Source organism: Chlamydotis macqueenii, chromosome 13 (assembly GCF_036417535.1).
Source record: "Chlamydotis macqueenii isolate bChlMac1 chromosome 13, bChlMac1.mat, whole genome shotgun sequence".
In the NCBI taxonomy this organism is placed as follows: domain Eukaryota; kingdom Metazoa; phylum Chordata; class Aves; order Otidiformes; family Otididae; genus Chlamydotis; species Chlamydotis macqueenii.
In genome coordinates this window covers 18,861,618-18,881,067 of record NC_141568.1, presented here as the reverse complement: position 1 = coordinate 18,881,067, position 19,450 = coordinate 18,861,618, and the positions used below count along the sequence as shown (strand labels likewise).

Here is a 19,450-nt window from a genome sequence, read left to right as displayed (position 1 = left end):
AGACGTGGAATTCAAATGGAATATATTATATAAAACTGCAAAACCTGAATAATCTCATACCTCTGAAACACTTTTAACAGTTGAAGCCTTCGTCTTCTTTCTAAGTTCCATATTAGTTTCAACAACAGAGCCCTAAGTTGTGGGTAAAATAAGGAGAAGTCTTTAATATATAGTAGATAAATAATACATAAAAGTAGGTATAAATTCACTGGTGGAGAAGCATTTGGACAGGAAATTTTATCCTCTTTTGCTTCCCTGAATTAGCATTGCTGCTACTGTCCCCTGCTATAGCTTCCACCCATGAGGCTGGACAATTCTTACAAATGGTTTGGGTGAGTTAAACGGTTCATCCCACCTTTTAGTGAGTCTTCTTTTCCCAAAACAACTATTTGCTTTGGCATGTGTCACATTAATATCCAAGAACTAGATTCTGTGCTATTCAGCAAATGAACAGGAAAATGAAACAGACTGTTCCTGTTCAATTTTAAACTGCTGAGCTTCTAATTCTCTTGCATGGGTACTCTCTTGCCATTTCACCACAAGATTTAGACATCAGAGAAGCCCCAGCTATTTAATTATTTAGTTCTAACAGTACTGTTGACTCTAACCAGACAGTGAGGCTTGGATTTTTAAAACAGCTAGAGGTGCTGCCCACCCAGTAACAAAGCCTCTGAAGGACAGCGCGTAGCTGTCTCCCTTAGAAAATCCTAGATTCTGAAAAAGTTGAACTCTGAGAAGTTACTGTTTGGGCAGCTGAAGATGTGTTGCATATGTAACTATTTGGCCAACATTTCAGTTTTCTTTACCTAAGCTCTCAAAAGATTTTATTTTTCACCAACATCTAACCTTTTTTTTAAAAAAAAAAAAAAAAAAAAAGACAAGAGATTGACTTAATTCTTATTTCCAGTCTATACTATATGGCTCAAAACAAAGTTCTAGTCATTTCAAACTAAACAATAGCAGAAAGATCTGTGAATTGAAAACTGATGTTAGCATTTCAAAAAATAAAACCAATCAAGGCATTTACAAACGGAGAAAAATGATCACAGATCGTTTTTAAATTAATTAAGGTGACATAATATTATTAACTTACAATAATGCTTATAACCTTTTATAATTAGCTGTTAAAGAAACTACCTTAACTTACTGGATTTAATTAAAAGAATAAATGTAGCCTATTCTTAATTCTCTGAAGGCAGATTATTTAAGATGAAATGAAAATTCACACCATACAACAGGTATGTTTGAGTTAGTTCCACGTAGACTCTCCTAGAGCCTGGAAGGATGTACACACGATGATCCCAAGTTCAGAAGTGTAATTGTGTGCGTAATCTCAGCTCACAGACCTCGTTTAAGAGGTGACCCTGAACTGTGTAAAATTGTGTATCTCATTAGCACAACACTCAGGATCTGCTTGGATCAAGTTGGTTTCTGTAGGGCCATTTATACATCTGTGCAAGTGGTACACTCTACAAAGACACTTTAATTAATAACTCAGAGAGCTAAGAAACACAGTGCAGAGACTAAGTCTAAGTCTATGGAAGCTGAAGCTTGTAAACCGTGGAGGATAGCAAGCAATTCCGAGGGACTCACACAAATATCTCTGTATTGTATCCTCCCCCCACCCCCCATATGAAGTACTATGCTGTCATTCATTGCCTGGGACACCTCAGTCTTGCACCGCTAAAGTAATTGAGTTTGACAGATTATTAGTTCTATAAATTGTCCATACTGAGATGAAAGAGGCCTTTCTTGCTTCAACATGCACGAATACTTAAAACTTACTGCCATCTGTATTGCACTCAGATCCAGAAAAGATACTTTCTTGTCTGCTTGAGCTGTGCGCTGCCTTGGTTTGGGTGTTGGTTTCTGTAATAAACCAAATATAGCTGAAGACCATTCATTGCCATATTCTAGCCATCTTATTTGACAGTAAATTTTTGAGGGGCCTTAATTTTTCTCAAAGCCAAATCTAACTGCACTAAATTCAATTCTAAACAGCCAAGATGATATAGATGATGTCTCAATAAACACTCCCCCCATTCTAAGGAAAGACCTTTCAAAATTCAGGCAGAAATGGGTATAAAACTCTACAGAACATCTATGGAATGTAATGTGAGTTCCAGGTGAGAAATAATTGTAGGACTGAAGTCAGTGGTATCATGTATGTGGCAAAATTATTTATTATTATCATTTACAGAGTGCTTGATTTCTTCTCTTGTTCTGTAGGCTTACCACATCTTTGACACCTTTCCTCATGCCATTCCCTTTGGAGAATTTTAACACAGAAACAGAAGGGAGACTGGTAATAGTTGCAAAATTAACAAAATGATCCTGGAATATTTCTGTCATTATGTTATAATACAAAAGACAAAAAAAATAATTAAGAGAAAGTGGTTTATTACTCTTCACACTTTACTCTCTTGATGAAGGTAGAAATTATGCTCCATTTCCACTGATTTTTATACACAAAAAATTTCCTTACACTACTTTAAAATTTATGTTTGATTTTTAAGAAGCTATTGGGTATCTTCGCATCATGCTCCAGGCACCAGAACAGCAGTGTGGTGCAGACACACCTACCTATCTGTACATATGGCTTGGACCTTGCTGCTGAGAATTCTTTGACTCAAAGCAACCCCAACTGATCGAGTTCTGTTTGAGTTTCTAAGAGACCACAGAAACGGTGCTGATTTCACGACTGTCATAAATTTCAACCATAGCCCTGAAGTTGCACAAGCACATGAGTACACTTTATGTAGGACATGTACATTGAAAAGAGAATGAATAAGCACCAAATTTATAGGGAAGACATTTAGTGTTTCTTATTTCTCCTCCCTTTTCTCCCATCTTTTTGCTAACCAGTTATCTACCATTATAAAATAATTTTTAAAGTTTTACGCACAAAATTTCACTTTCCAAAGGAAGTCAAAGATGGTGGTGATACGAAGTATTCGTACTACACATTATATCTCTTAACTTCTGTGACTTTGTTATATTACTTACACTCACTGATGAAGTAAAAGAAGGAGACAGCGCTGGAATTTGCTTTTTTTTCTCTCCTGGTAATTTAGTTGCCACTGATTTCTCATTTGGAATATAATTCACTAAGTTTGCAGCCATTGGTGATCCACTTGGTGGTTGGTAGACAAGCTTCCATTTTAATTCAACTGTGATAGTACCAGTAGCACGTCTTTCAGAATCTGTTAGTTCAAAAGTACCTGAAAGCAAAATGCAAATCTTGTCTAAATTTTCATATTCTATACATATACAAGAAAATGCAATGCAAAACTGAACGGGATTCAGGAATTAAGTAACTTAATAGTCTTCATTTTAGAAGCTAAATAGTGTCAAAATATTGTGGTTTGTATATCCAAGTATATCCAATAAAACACTGTAGACATTAAAAAATACAGGATTTAGAAGGGATTGCATTACTGTGTTCATTCAAAATGTCCTGTAGGTTTCTCAGATAATCCAATACCAGATAACTAGTTCTTACTGACACCTTTCAAAAGATCTAACTAAAACATTTCCTTGTTTCACTAACTTTCGCTAAAGAAAATACAAGTTTTAAAAATCTGCAAGTTGCTAAATCTTGCAATTTTTCTCCTATTATCCATTTAAATGGGATTATAGAATCATATTTTAAATTTTTCATGAATGTCTTAGAGTTGACAATGAAATAATCATTAAGCATCCTTTACATTATAAACACCATAGTAAGTTTGTAACTGATATCAACTTGTGGGGAGCAGCTGATGCACTGAAGGCAAGGAGTCTATTCACACAGTGGAAAAATGGGCTGGCAGAAACCTCATGAGGGTCAACAAAAGCAAATGCAAAGTTCTGCACTGGCCCAGGAATAGCCCCAAGTAGCAGTACAGGTTGGGGGTTGACTGGCCAAAAGCAGCCTTGCAGAAAAAGAGCTGGTCCTGTTTGACCAAAATAACGTACACTAGCCAAGCTGTGTCTTTGCAGCAAAGAATGCCAACTGCACTCTGGTCTGTATTAGCAAGAACGCCGTGAAGCAGGTCCAGGGAAGTTTCATACTTTCTCTATTTGACACCTATGAGATGGCATCTGGAATACTGTGTCCACTTTTGGCCTCTCCAGCACAAGTAAAACATTGACATTCTGCAGCAGGTCCAGTGGAGGGCTACAAAGAGCTTCAGGGCAAGATTGCAAGCATAACTCTTGATCTTTTTTCCCCCCCAACGAGGCTGATTTCTCATGTATATTTTGTACTTTATTTTAAGTGTACATTAGCCAGACTAGAAAAAGGAAACTAATGAGAAAAAAATGAAGCCACGCAGAGAAAGAAACCATGTTATAAATTAGGGTAACAGTCCTGAAAAAAAGAAGTAGCAGCAACAACTGAAGAAAATGAGGTAGGAGAAAGTATGTATATGCCAGGAAACATTTTTTTAATCATTAGAAAATAAAAAAAAGAACCAGTAAAATATTTCCAGGTTACTTTTGAACCAGAGAGAAACAGTTTATGGTTTGGTTTTTTTTTTTTTAATAGTTATTTCAAGAGACCTACTATTTTTGTTTCACATATATCTTACCAGTTACAAAAGCAGGACAAAGGCAGGTGGCTTTCAGCCACCTCTTCCCATCTGATGTTGAGAATAATAAGGCCTTTCTACCTAATAATGAAAGATACTCATAACACAGTAGTGTGAGAAATGTAACTGGTAAATTTGGTAGGCTTCTCAAGGCAAAAAACAGTAGTAAGAGACTGATGCAAACAGATTACTAAAATGATAACAAACAAGAAAACATCAATAATTGATTAGGAATTAAATTTAGTCAGTGCTACAGTGACCATTCAAATTATAATTGTTTATCAGATAATAACGATTCCATACATTGGCCAATATAGTGAACAAAAAAGGGTTTAAAAGGCTTTTCATCCTTGGTATGACCATGTTAAATAAATGTTTGGACACCAGGTTCCTTTGATTTAATTATTTTTCTTTTTCACTTGTGGATTTTAAAGAAAATATTTACTTCTTTCTCTTAAATCTCAGAAAATGTCATGAGAAGAAAAAAATTCTACGCAATCAACCTTGTAACGTACAGGCATCCTGTCAAGATTCATTGCAGCTGATGGATAATCACAAAAGCAAACACCACTTTAAAATCTGAGTTAAAATGCAACAATGCTGGAACATTCTGTTAGGTCTGCCTTAGTAAAAACAAGAGAGATTCAAAACTTTTTCTCTCCCTTGGCCTTTTTCTTCCTCTAATGTTAGAAGTTTCATGCTTATATTAAACAAAATCATTCATCACTTTCAAAGCTCTGACATAGACTTTTCACTAGCCATGACTTAAGTAACACTGGGATGCAAAATTTCTTTCCAGGATTTCATTGGAGTTTAAAATTCTGTCAGACAAGAACAGGAGATGAATGATACAGGTTTTCAGAATCATAGAATCATTCAAGGTGGAAAAGACTTTTAAAATAATTGAGTCCAACCATACACCTAACAATGCCATGTCCACCACTAAACCACGTCCCCAAACACCACAGCTACACGTCTTTTAAATACCTCCCGGGATGCTGATGCAACCACTTCCCTAGGCAGCCTGTTCCAGTGCTTGGTAACTCTTGCAGTGAAGAAAATTTTCCTAATATCCAATCGAAACCTTCCCTGGTGCAACTTAAGCCCATTTCCTTTTGTCCTATCACTTGTTATTTGGGAAAAGAGACTGACACGCACCTCGCTACAACCTCCTTTCAGGTAGTTGTAGAGAGCTATAAGGTCTTCCCTCAGCCTTCTCTTTTCCAGACTAAACAATTTCAGTTCCCTCAGCCACTTCTCGTACAACTTGTTCTCCAGACCCTTTACCAGATTTGTTGTTCTTCTTTGGACGTGCTCCAGCACCTCAATGTCTTTATTGCAGTGAGGGGCCCAAAACTGAACACAGTATTCAAGGTGTGGCCTCACCAATGTCAAGTACAGGGTGACAATCACTTCCCGAGTCCTGCTAGCCACACTATTTCAGGATGATATTAGCCTTCTTGGCCACTTGTGCACACTGCTGGCTCAAATTCAGCTGGCTGTCAACCAACATCTCCAGGTCCTTTTCCGCCGGGCAGCTTTCACTTTTCCCCAAGCCTGTAGCGTTGCATGGGGTTGTTGTGACCCAAGTGCAGGACTCAGCCTTGTTGAATCTCACACAATTGGCCTCGGCCCATCAATCTAGCCTGTCCAGATTTTTCTGAAGAGCCTTTCTTTAGTTTGGTTCTTAAAGAGATTTAAATAGATATGAAATAGGAAGTGAAGATTTTGTTACATTTGAAGAGGTCCAATTCTTACCTGAGATAGATCTGTCATGTGCTAAAGAAATAAGAGGCACATTGGCTTTCCCTACATAAGCACCTTCTTCCGTTTCATCATCATCAAATACATAAAAGGTTAAAGATTCTGATTTTAGATATCGGTCTAAATCTGCATTCATTGGCACTTGGAAACACATATGGTCATCTATTTGTGGATTGCTGCTGCTAGGAATGATGGGAGTATCATGGTCTGCAAAATCAAAGAACTTGTAGACAACATAAGGATTTGGCTGAAGATGTTTTTTTCGAGATTGTAGATTGTTACAACATTTTATTGTAATGTGGAGTTCATTTAAATGGCCATCTGTTGAAGTGCTGACTTGGGCAGTTCTGAGTATCTGCTGCTTTGAATGAAAGAGAAGTTAAATTAAAAACATTAGAATATTTATGTTGGCAAACTCTAAGAACTATATAGACAGAACAAATAACTGATTATTTCAATGACAGTCCAACTACTGTTTAATTTTATATGTCAAAATATTACTTGTTCTATAAATTCAACGACATTTCTCTTGGGTTGTTGGAATAAGAAAATAAGAGGTTAATTCTTTCAGGTCTGTGATTGTTTGCTTTATTCTTCTAAAGTTTTATGATCTACTTGTCACTAGTTTATCTACAAAGCAGTGAAGATCACAGTTATAAGAGACATTCACACCTAGTGTCACTTTAAAGTGAAGGGTTCTGATCTTGACAGCTATTCTGTGTCAAGAAATGTTTATAACTGTAATCCCTTTTATATATATACTTTCCAGTAATTAACATTGCATTGCAGATGCCTGTTTTTTCCTTCCTCCAAGACCTTTACCTACATAAACAATTTACAAAAATTAGAAATCAGCATGTGAAGAGTCATAATAAGTGTTTGAAGTAAATTTAAAAACTCAATGATATAACAAATTTTCTGAATTACCTATCAACATGGCTTCTACATACTGTGAAATTCATAGTTGTCAAACTGGGAAATTAATTTTAACAAAAATTAAAGAATAAGAAGAAAACAAATAACATGACTATCTTAAATAAGTAACACTCATCCATATTGATCTCAAAAAGCTCTCCTTTTTTACTGTAATACGTCACAGCTATTTTCATTAGTTGGACATAATTATCTTGCTTGTGGAAGCCAGAGTTCTCTGTTCTAGTATACGGGGAAACATTTATCAATTTCATTTTGTGGGATAAAATATTAAATATTGTGATTCAATAATCCGTGCTGAAATACTTCATGAGAAAACCAAACATGTCAATTTAACTCCTTAATATGCAACCTTGAGGCTAGTGTTTCTGGCTACATACAGAACTAGAAAAAAAATGTTTATGTACAGTTCATGTTTCCATGATTTCTGCCACTATACAGGACAGAAAATTTTATATGTATGTTTAACTAGTGAAAGCTTAAATTTTGGAACGCATAACTGAAGCTACTTCTGCAGCTGCAGATTGACAGAACCCTTACCATAGTGTAACCATCTGCCACGGCTATATGATTTCTAGTTTCTGCCACAAAACATTTCTGAAAACTGTGGTGTTTCAAACAGCTCTGTAGAAGCTGTTCTTAATTTCTGCCATTTTTCCTATTTTATTTTCTCCCGTGTAATCGTTGCATTTCAGTTGCCATGTTTGCATTTGCAATTTTTCAATAATTACAGCAAAACGCTCTGTTCCACATGCGTTACCTTTCAACCATGTTTGGAATGGTAACAGAGCTAGAAGTAACATCATCAAAAATAGAGAAAACTAAATAACAGATTTTGGCATTTAACAATGGCCAGATTCTGTGAGTTAGTTGAACATACCTTTGATTCTTTCAAAAATCAGATTTAAAGCAAATGTTACAATGTTCTCAAACACTCAGTTATTCTGAAAACGCCTACACTGACCTTTAATAGAATTCATACACTAAACACACTTCTCAGATTACATCATGGAATCCATTGAGATTCTCGTATAATACACATTTACATTATGGAATAATATCAAACATTAAAGTTACTCCAGACTTAGAGTAATTTAAACAGGGACACATTAAAATAAATTGCCTGTTAGAAACTCTAAAGTGTTTTAATTTATATATTTCAAATTGATTGGTTTTACTTCTTAAACAATTGTTAGAGAAGCCTGAAAGTCCCTTTTTCTCCTGTGACCCTTATTTAAACAGGATTATATAGTGCATTATATTACCAAAATTCTCTTCATCATCCAGCTAAAAAAAAAAAAAAAAACCCCAAAAAACCTGTGACATAATCTCAGTCTCATAATACTCAAACATTAAGAACTTTGAGACTCTTCTGAACAACTGCTTCACCTATCAGTTTAACTTTCCTGAATATTGTACTAGAAGAAAACGTTAACATAATCTGGCACTTACAGGTTAAGAAAATTAAATACAATATTTTAAAATATTCTAGTGTCAATTTAAGCAAAAATAAATAACTGAACTTTAAGACTTTGTCTCTTCAGGAAAGCTATAATTCTATTGAAACTACATCTCTTTATGTGAAAAACATGTCATTCAACTGCTAAAGATATTTTCCAGCTCAAGAACCTTTAACTTTGTAACCTTGAACATACCAACAGCTGAAGTAAACTATTTGAACTAAAAAAGTAATTTTGACCAGTTTACTCTAGCAAAACTATGAAGTGCAAACCCAAACATACCTGGGATGGCTGTTCACATGGCCTAAAATTGGATGTCATATACCCCAGAGCCTTTGACCGCTCTTTGTAGAGATGGATAGCTTGATCCATAGGAACTCGTAACCTGATCCAGTATTCTACAGTACCATAATTTTGAACGTTTCCTTTGATTCCTAAAGAATAAATACATACAAGATTGCATTAATTTTCTTTTCAACATTAAAGTAGTTAAGTCAAAAGATAGGAAACCCCACAAATTAAAGATTAGTTATCTTGTGACTGTCATTGTGACGTGAGATGTGCAGTTCACGTTAGAAACAGAAACAACTCCTCTAGCTCTACTTGTATGATCCAAAACAGAAACATGACCATTTTTTCATATTGTAATCTGCAATATTTACTGTCTAACCTAGAGAGTCTAGTTCATTATTTTAATCTTTTTAAGGCAAATAAAGCTTAGGACAGTTTTGTATGTCAACACTTGGAAATGTCCCATGAAGTGGTATGCAGCTGAAATTACTGGCAAAAATAGCACTTTATAATGGCTTATTAAACCAGATTTTTTATAAAAGCTGGCAGTTAGAGGTCTCTGAATATAGTGATCTGACAAAATATTTCTAAAAGAAAAAGTAAGCAGCACAGAATATTAAGTACTTCTTAAAAAAAGGCTTGTCTGGGATATCTTAAAATTATTTTAAAAGAATGAATTAAAAGGGAAAAAATGCACAAAACCTGAACCAACTCCCCTATAGATTATGCTACTATATGAAATATTCTAAACTGTAACCACCATCATTTGCACCTTTTTGATGCCTTACAACTATAATAGGAAGACCTCTGACCTATCAGTTTAAATTACAACAACTGCAACCTTTTCTTCCTTTATTTATTGATAAGGAATGAAGGGATATATTTCTGGGACTTGGGCTAAGTATAAAGCACTGATGTTTGACAGTCTTATAATGCATAAATGTTTTTGTTTTTAATATATATTCTGCCAGAAATCGCATATGCAAAAGTAGAATAATTTAATTTCATTTAATTACAAGACTTCACCGAAATTACTGTCTGTTTCACAGCTGAAGTAGGGGCCCCTTGTATCAATAACAGTCTCAGAGGATGAAAGAAATTTGCATTAAACAACTAAAACACAATTAAAAATATATAAAATAACAAAGCAAAATGAAAAATAGTATCAGTCCTATTTTAAAACATCCACAGTATTCACAAAGAAATTCTAACATATGACTAGTATTACAATGTAATCAAGTACACTGCACTACTAACTACTTTCCTCCATGTTGTTTTGTTGTAATTCTGTTGAGTAAGGAGATACTATCTCCTAATAAAATTCTTTACATGTGTACTAGTAACACTTTGCAAGTAACCTTTATACAAGACAAAGAATCACTTGCTATTTTCAGACAAGATTCTCTAATGACATTTCCAGCATGTCACATACTTCTGACGTTACGTACTTCAGGATCCCTGTGTTAAAACCATCTCTGTCCTCAGTCATTATGAGCAAAATTGCACCTGTCAGAGGTTTCCCACAACTGTCGCGTCCCACACGGCTGCACACCCAACAGGAAATACAATGTTGTGTAAACCTTTGTTCTTATTTTGAAATAGTAATACACAAATTCACTGTTGGCCAAATATGCACTACTTAATTGTCACTTACAATACGGCATCAAACAGAATACTTTTTGGTATCTTAATTACCATATAAATTTGCTGTGCTGTAGATCTTCCCACTGGTTTCCAAGATTTCCTGGAACTTCAGTTGACATGCAGCAACTGTTTCATAAGCTGTGCCATACGCGTGATGAACCTCAAGTGTCATACTGTTTTGTTGTATATAGTGCAAGAAGCAGTCATCAGCCTGCACAAGATACTGCGAAGTGAAGTCATACAATGGGGCATGCCCACAAACCACTGGGGTTGTCTGAAGTTCAAAGTCATAGAAGGCGTAAGTACAAAAAGTTGCAGGTTCATGGTCACGAAAAGCATGCATAGCTCCAGAAGAGAAGATCACTTTGCTGATATGAATTTCAAAAAGGTTCTCTCCTCTTTCTAAATGTAAAGTTTCATCAAATTCATCCACTGGATCACGTGGTAATATTTCTAGTCTGGATTTATGTGGTTTCGTACCATAGACAATATCTCTCAGTTGGGCTGCAACAAATAAACCAGAGCTACAACAGGACCATATTGTTTAAAAATCAAATATCATTAATGAGTGAATAGAGAGGAAAAAAGCATAATTCAATTATATTGACAATGTTCCTTCTTAAAGGTGTTACCAAAAAAGAAATCACACATTGAAAAATCCTACATGTACACGTACTACTGCTTATTTAGAGAGAGCAGAGAGCAATCAAGAATACCTCTACAACGCAGGTGCTTCAACATACATGAAAACAGACACAGGCCCCTAACAACCAATACCAGATTACAAGGGAGTTAACAAGCAAGAATTCAGAAGTCGCATGCAATGATCAAAATACGTATCCCTATGCAAATATAGCAGAGCCTTAAGATACATATTTTTGTAGAGTTGAACTAAATTTGCCAGGGAAAGAAAGAATACGTCTCACTTCTAAGCTCTGTAGTATCATGAGCGGACAGAACTATCAGCAAAGACCTTTATGTGTTGCCTGGCCAGGTGGTTAAAGGTGAACTAAACTAAACACATGCTCACAGAATTAGGACATAAATCCTCATGCAGTCCTTTAGTACAGGGGATGCAACTTCAAGACAAAACATGAGAACTGTTATGACCCTGGGGTTTGTAAGGTATCTTATTTCAGGCTTCCTATGCACCCTTTACACACCGAAGCCATTAAAACGGTATTTTAAATTCATCACATTGAAATATTCCCTAAGTATGTTGGGATTTTTAGCAAAGCATGAAATGATTATGTAATGATAGGGCAGCAAAATAAAAGGTTGACCATATATGCATGATTTATTAAAAAAAAAAAAAAAAACAAAGCAAAACTCTAAGTTTGGTAGTTTTATTCTCATTCAGCAGTAGCTGCAGCATAAACTGCTTTGTTGAATTTTGTTTGATTAATAACTTTATCATTTAAGTCAATGAAAGAGCACACAGATAATTTTCAATGAAAGAACTGACCTTTCTACTAGTTTAGGAATGGAAAAGTGTTTCAACTGAAGAACAAATTTACAACAATAATTTGCAAGAAATAAAATATTTAAAAAATTAAAGAAGAATATACTTTAAAGATACCTTCCAGTTTTCTGATGCGTGCAGCTCTAATATCAAGAAGATGGACATACTGTTCCATTTTTAACTCATAGTCTTTCTGTAGACTTTCCATCTTTTTTGTCACTGCTTCCACTTCAGTCTGAAAAAAATTTGCATGTAAAAAGGTTTGTCCACCCTGATGCTGCACATGTTTTTGGCTACAAATTAAAATACAGTTAGATTTAAGAGAACAACATTTTAAGTACACAAAAATAGCAGGAATTCTTAATTCAGCAATACAGCAATCAGTTCAAATTTCAGCAAAATCTAAAAACATTATTATGAAAAACAGACTAGATATTTTTTCAGGACACTGTTCCTAATAGTTTTGTTAATGATTTCATTATTTTAAATTTAGATTAATTGAATTAAAAGTCAAAATATGATCTGCAATAATCCAGCACAAGAGAGTAAAAGCAGAGTGTTGTGGAAAAGGAAGCTTATTTGCCAAGTACACTTACTGCTTTTCCTGTGAGGACCTGATAAGAGCTCAGAGATAATCCCAAGAAGGCACGGTTTGAGGGCTCTGATCAGGGTGAGTTTGAAGTCATTTGGATCTCATGCTTTTTAAACAATACTTTCAACAACAGCAAATCTTAGGTTACCTACAAAGAGACTGGCTTTGTTGTTGAATTTGCAAGTCTTAATTATGACACGTTCCAGTGCTACAAATGTTAAAATGTTACCATCAAGTTATTTTCCACTGTGAGTAGAGTTTAGTACCTGGTAATCCTTGTTAATTTTGTGCTGCAAAATTAACATATTCCTTGTCTTCTCAAGTTCTTGCACTGTTTCTGCATGTGTTAATTGTAGCTCCTGCATGGAGTGTTCTAAATCTTTACGGATATCATCTTTTTTTTCCAAAAACATAAGGTCCCCATTCTTCTGCTGCTTTCGAACCTGGAGCAAATTTCAAAAATTACTAGAACAAACTTTTGAAGACTATTTGGATGAATTTGTGCCTGTTTAGATGTAACATTGGGATATAATTTTGGAAAAACAGTAAGCATAACTGTAAATTTTGAGCATGTGCTAACACAAAAACCAGGAATGAAGTAGACTAGTAAGTGTCCGGATTGTAGTCAGTAATGTAATCTCGTGGTTATCAGGAACCAATTCCAATGTATGAGATATTCAGAAGCAATCACTTGTGTCTATCCAATGAAAATATAAAACCATTAATACATTCACCTTTTATATAATTAATAATCCTGCTTAAGGACCTGCATTATTATTCTCAAGTCTACATGGCTTCTGTTATTAATCCTGGGGCTTGAATTTTCATCTACAGCTTGGTTTGGTTCTTTTTTTTCTGCTTTCTTTTTTTCATTATCATTATAGAATTATCATTTGCATTTTAGTAGCAGAAAAAGATCCTATTTACAGCAAACACTTCCTCGAGAAAATAAAACCTAAGTGGAACAGTGGAAACTTAATGCAAACTTCACTTTTTTCACTGATTTCTTCCCCCAACTCACACTTAATTTTCAATTTTGCTGCAAATAATAAAATTACAACTTATCTGCAAGAGAAAAAATTTCAACATTTTCTAGGTATTTTTGTTTTTCTGTTTTAATAAACAAAGAGAAGTTGCTAAGTATCGCTGTATTGCATTTTAGAACTTCCACACTTACAGTACACTCCCATAAACATTACAGGAAGAACAAGATGGTGTGATAAATAATTTAACTGAGAAAAAGTAATTTTTTTTTTTTTAAATGCTTGTGATTCTGGTTTAATTCACTTTCGATGTTGTAATGAATTATCTACATAACTCTAGATATCATCCTGGCAATTTTTTTCATCTTTCCTTCTGCTTCACTGTAACTGAAAAATGACAAAGGCACCCATATGAGCTCGAAGCACTACTAAAAGATGCACAAATAATTCAGCCCTTGAAAATCCCAAGCATTGTGTTAGTGGTCAACCAAGGGTTAAAAAAACCAAAACAAAACAAAAAAAAGCCACAGAAAAAAAGACAATAAATGCAGACTATATAGAATCATAGAATGGTTTGGGTTGGAAGGAACCTTAAAGATCATTTAGTTCAAACCCCCATATACTCATTCTTTGTCAGTTACCTTTATAAGCAGGAGGGCTTCATTGAGTTCTGCCACATCAATATCACTTTCCTGAAACAGAAATACGTCATGAAAAAGTGTTATCAGATGTGAACGAGCATCCAAAAAGTACATTCAGAGTAACACGATGCATTGTCGCTAGACATTACATTTTGCTTGATATCATGAATAAACAAAAACTGTAATATTTCTGTATTCTTTTACTTGCATGAAGAATTTGCACTATGCATAAAACATAGAATGGTTTTTTTTGCTCATTTTCTAAAAAGAAATAGAGTTCACCTTGGTCAAAAACTTCATGTGATTTTTCAGTTCATCTAGTTGTTGCTTATGTTCTAGGTAGCATAACTGTAGATCTCTGTTCTCTTGCATCAGCTTTTCATTTTGGTCTTAACACAGAAAAAGAACAAAATATTCTACTTAATTCAATATAATTATAAACTTACTTTTTCGCATTAACGTATGCATGAAAATTTCATTTTAAAATGTAGAAACTTTTGTATAGGGAAATATTTGTTATTAATAACAAACAGAAAATGAGGGCTTTAGGGAACCTACAGCATCAAAGGTCTACACTTTGTGTATTTCTAAATAGAAAGATATGCTCAACTAAGTACAGCCTTCTGCTTTGGGGCAAGGGAACGAAGAGGGGAATAGAGAGGATATAAAACTCTTTATCATTCTGAATGACTAAACATCATTCAACTTATCCGTAGAAGGTTACACAGATTTTAAACAAACACTCAGTAATGCACAGCTACATCCACAATGATTTTTCAAGAAGACGTGAAAAAAAAAAAACAAAACAACAAACCAACCTTAGAGGACAAGGCAAAACAATTTAGTTCTAACAACACACCTTCTTTCACATGGAAAAGTTTTAAAAGCAAGCTTTTCTCAAAGTCATTCAGGTTTCTAAGGAATAAGAGTACTCTCTGACTCTCCTCCCCATGACAAACTTTTTGTTCTCTTGATGACAATATTTTTTCTCCCTCCACTTTTTCCTGTGTTTTTTTTCCGAAGTCCCAAAGCTATATTCTCATACCACATACTTCAGTACTATGAATTCATATTTTAGGTCAGAATGATATAAAGATTAACTGTCAACACGGCGTGCGAGTATTAGCCTTTGTAATTCTCATCTGCGCTCATGGGAGCTGATTGGTAAAATATTACATACTTAGTTGAGAATATATTCTACTGCTTTCAACAAAACAGTCCACAGTATCTTTTTAATGCTGGAATCTTTTCTGTTGTCCCACAGGGCACGATGCACAACTTAGCTGTTTTTACAGAATAGCTTTTCAATTTAGAGGCTTGAACTCAGCAGGAAACACGTGGCTGAGATGCTAGTCTCAAGGGCTTTTAAATGTTTCAAAAATTGACATCAGGTTAGTTTGAATTTTGCAGAGTTTATGTATCAAATGACATCTTCACTAAAAATGAATCCTCTGTAATGCCAGTGCTCCTGTACACAGCAGCCTGACTCATACATCTGTTGGGACTCCACAGGAGTCACTTTCAATTCAAACACATAATCACCAGTAAGGCTTTAATTCTCTGCAGTTATTACGAAAATGGAATGCATTTGTGTAATTGAGAAAAAAATAATTAAAAGCACTAAGAGCTAAAAATTAGAAAGCAAATACGAAAACAGTTATAGTAAGCTCGGTGAATAGGCACAGAATGCAGGCCTTCTTAAAAGATGGTTGTAAGGGTCGGTCAGAAGATGAGCTATGGTGAAATGCTTATCAGCAGTTGAGTTTTCTGGACTCTCCCAAATAATATACTCAAAAGACCTGTATCTGCTGGGAGGTCTCTGTGGAGAGACCACAGAGAAAAAGGGCTCTTCGTGCTGATGTTTCTTTTCCCTGAGATCTGATCTGGCACTTTTTCCAGGGATAAGGAGACAAGATATCCCTCCCAAGTACTTCTGTGTCACTGTCATGAATTTTCTGACAAGAGCAGCAAGCTCAGTCCAGTCTTTTTCTAATGTGAACCCCAGTGCAGTTTTTGTACACATTTTTAATATTCATTCACACTTGCTGCTTAAAAAGTTAACTTCAAAACTGTCAATGGTGTATAGAACAGAAACTAGCTTTTGTTCAAATTGAGGTAATTTAACAGCTTATTACACCAAAATGGGACAATCTGTCAATAGCACAGCTCAGTCTGCCTTAGCACTGTACATGTTGCCTCTCCAGATTCTCAACAGGCTGTGTTTCTATGACCCCAACCAAAGATAAAAACGCAAGACATGCAGGGAAAGAGGATGGTGGGCCAGGTTGCCCAGAGAGGTGGTGGATGCCCCATCTCTGGAAACACTCAAGGCCAGGTTGGCCGGGGCTCTGAGCGACCTGATTTGGTTGGAGATGTCCCTGCTCCTGGCAGGGGGGCTGGGCTGGATGGCCTCTAAAGGTCCCTTCCAACCCAAACCATTCTATGTTTCTACGTACAAGAGCATCTATCCTCCTCCTCTTCCTTGACAAACCCTCTATTTGTCTAGGTCCAGTTTAGGCCAACAGGATTGCCTTCTTTGTTAGCCCATGGAATACAACAGGAACTGTATTTATGCTGATTTTTTCTAGTAGTTTTATGGACAGAAAAACAATATTTAGGGAGTGAAATAGAATTTTTACTCATATATTTCACGCCAGCTTTTACTGACACAGTAAATATTTGTCCATTAAGACAAATGTAAAAAACCTGCAGTTAGTAAACAGTGTACTCTGTGTAAAACAGTACTATAACTAAGAACAACAAATGCAGCAAGGCATGAGATTATATTAATGAAAAAACACAAATTATTTAGTTATAAATATTACCAAGTAAAGACAAAGTGTATTAATTTGAGATAAGTGGCACCAGTTCTTGCTACAGTAATTGTTTCAACTTAAATTTTGTATTAGCTTATCTAACACATTTGAGAGTTGGGTGAAAGAACACTGTCAGGAAGTTCAATGAACGTGAACCAAACAGCTATTGGAATTCAGGGCTGAGAATTTGGGAGATATTGAAGAGACAAGAAACACAAATCCAAATGATGAAGGGAAATGGGGCAGGAAGAAGGGTGATAAAGCATCTGGAAATACCAAATTCTAGAAAAAAGGGCAAGCTTTGTTACAGTGTGAAATAAGCTATTCTGTGTTCTGTCTAAATATATTTCTTTTAAGTATTACAAAACTCGTTGTTAAGTTATGGACAGAAACATACTACTAAAAAATTCAGATCCAAATCACACGATCACTCTAAGAGAGAAATACTGAAGGAGGACATGGAAAAAGACAAAATGATGTTAATCTCCTGTAGCATTGAAATTCTCAAGACTATATTTATTTTAACATCTTTCTTAGTCCTGGAAAAGAAGTTTTGAAAAAACATTCACATGCCAAACTACAAAGGGTAGACAAGGCACTATTTCTACACTAGTTCCAGGCAGTAGGTTAAGACAAACAGTGCTTCAGTTCTTCTGCTGACCTTAAAAAAAGCTAAGTGCAAAGGTAGGTACTCTGAAATACGTGACTGAAGAAACTTATACTGCCCATGTTTTGTCAAAGACAAGAAGCTGTAACCAAATCCTAGATACATAGGCCTTGAAGGGTATTACAACATCTACTCAAGTGGCAGCAATTCCAATTCAACAGAAATGGAACGTGTAGTAACCTGCTGATCCAGTCTAAGAGTACAACAAGCCAAACGAGTACAATAACAAACAAATGTCAGTCTGGGGAAGGAGTGGTAAAGACTTGCCACTTAAACATGATGCCCAGAGGAAGGAGACAAGATGGAAGGTGTTGCCTGATTTTCTACATTCAACTTAACCAAGTAATAGTATAACATTTTCATGCTCTTAATATCACTTTAGATTTTGCATTGCATAATCCAGCTATAATTAACAACTCTAACTGTCAATAGGTCATAACTTCATCTTATTGCAGCTTAAGGCATTTTATTTATTTTAGCATCACTTAAGGCCAATTTTGCAAACACTTGCTGTGGTCAACTAAAACGTTTAAATATTTAATCTGGTATTCGAAGTCTGTAAGGCTACTCAGAATCTTAATGGTAAGCACGTGCTGAACTTAAGCCATAATCATAGGCAGAATTATTCACAACAAGTTGGCCCACTTCCTTCCATTAGACTGTTCACAGAAATACACCTTTTAAAAATACATATTTGAAGAATCAACTCTAAAAATATTTAGTTAATTTCCTGCCTGTGCTCTTGCTTTGTAAACTTTACGTTGCCACAGTATATCACAGTAACGAGACAAGAAAATAAAAGATTCCAAAGTCTTAAAGACTCACTGAGAAGATATCCTACAGCATGGAAAAACAGATAGGAAATAATCTGTTCAGTAGATTGGAATGAAACTGTATTATTGTAAATATACATAGCTGTAAATAAAAATAAGTCTATATTGCAAATACAAATAAAATTCTGAATTCACAAAGTTGAAAGACAATTAATCATCTTCAAGGGCCTATAGAGGCTTCATGTAACTTTGTACAGTAAATAAAACTAGAATAGTGGTTTATAACTTGAGAGGGACTATCATATCATCCTCTTTTCTGTAAGAATTTTAAATGTAGAGGAGAAACAAAGAGTAAATATTAACCCAACAGATGAAGAATGATGCAGCTAGAGTTACACAATCCTCATTCAGCAGATAACCTGTACTGGGTCAATTTTAGTACTTAGTAGCTAGTCATAACTTCAGCATATTCTTCAAATGTACACTTAAAAGGCAGCTCTGAAATCACAGAAACTACACTTTCCTGAGCACTATACCTGAACTCCAACACAGGATAATCTCACATCATGAGAAAATGATAGTTATTTCATAAATAAATTTCATAAATACCTCTTTCTACTTTGATCTTGTCAAGGATTTCATTTTTGTCTGCTAAATCAGATTCGATAGCTGTCTCTAGTTTAGCAATTTGCAGTTTCAGTTGCTGTTCCTTTAATTTCCATTGCTGTTCATGGGTCATACTGAAGACACTGCAATAAAACATGTGGCATGTAAAAACTTTTAGAAATAAGCTTCAACAGAAAATAATAAAGAAAAAAGCTTTTAGTGGCACAGAGACCACTGTCATCATGTC

At 35.1% G+C, this 19,450-nt stretch overlaps 1 protein-coding gene across 5 annotated transcripts in view; it reads right to left on the bottom strand.

The window, feature by feature from the left end:
* The window catches only part of RPGRIP1L (RPGRIP1 like), a 74,757-nt gene that overhangs the window by 28,674 nt on the left and 26,633 nt on the right, over positions 1–19,450 (bottom strand). For 3 of the 5 annotated variants that reach the window (XM_086757887.1, XM_086757888.1, XM_086757891.1), the window contains 11 exons: positions 19,207–19,346; positions 14,624–14,730; positions 14,342–14,392; positions 12,984–13,160; positions 12,243–12,360; positions 10,715–11,167; positions 9,011–9,162; positions 6,330–6,696; positions 3,007–3,221; positions 1,786–1,869; positions 61–132 (listed from right to left, as the gene is read on the bottom strand). In XM_086757887.1, the coding sequence (XP_086614013.1) occupies positions 61–132; positions 1,786–1,869; positions 3,007–3,221; positions 6,330–6,696; positions 9,011–9,162; positions 10,715–11,167; positions 12,243–12,360; positions 12,984–13,160; positions 14,342–14,392; positions 14,624–14,730; positions 19,207–19,346 (1,936 nt within the window). The remainder of the gene's footprint in view (positions 1–60; positions 133–1,785; positions 1,870–3,006; positions 3,222–6,329; positions 6,697–9,010; positions 9,163–10,714; positions 11,168–12,242; positions 12,361–12,983; positions 13,161–14,341; positions 14,393–14,623; positions 14,731–19,206; positions 19,347–19,450) is intronic. The other 2 variants (XM_086757889.1, XM_086757890.1) reach the window with 2 other exon arrangements.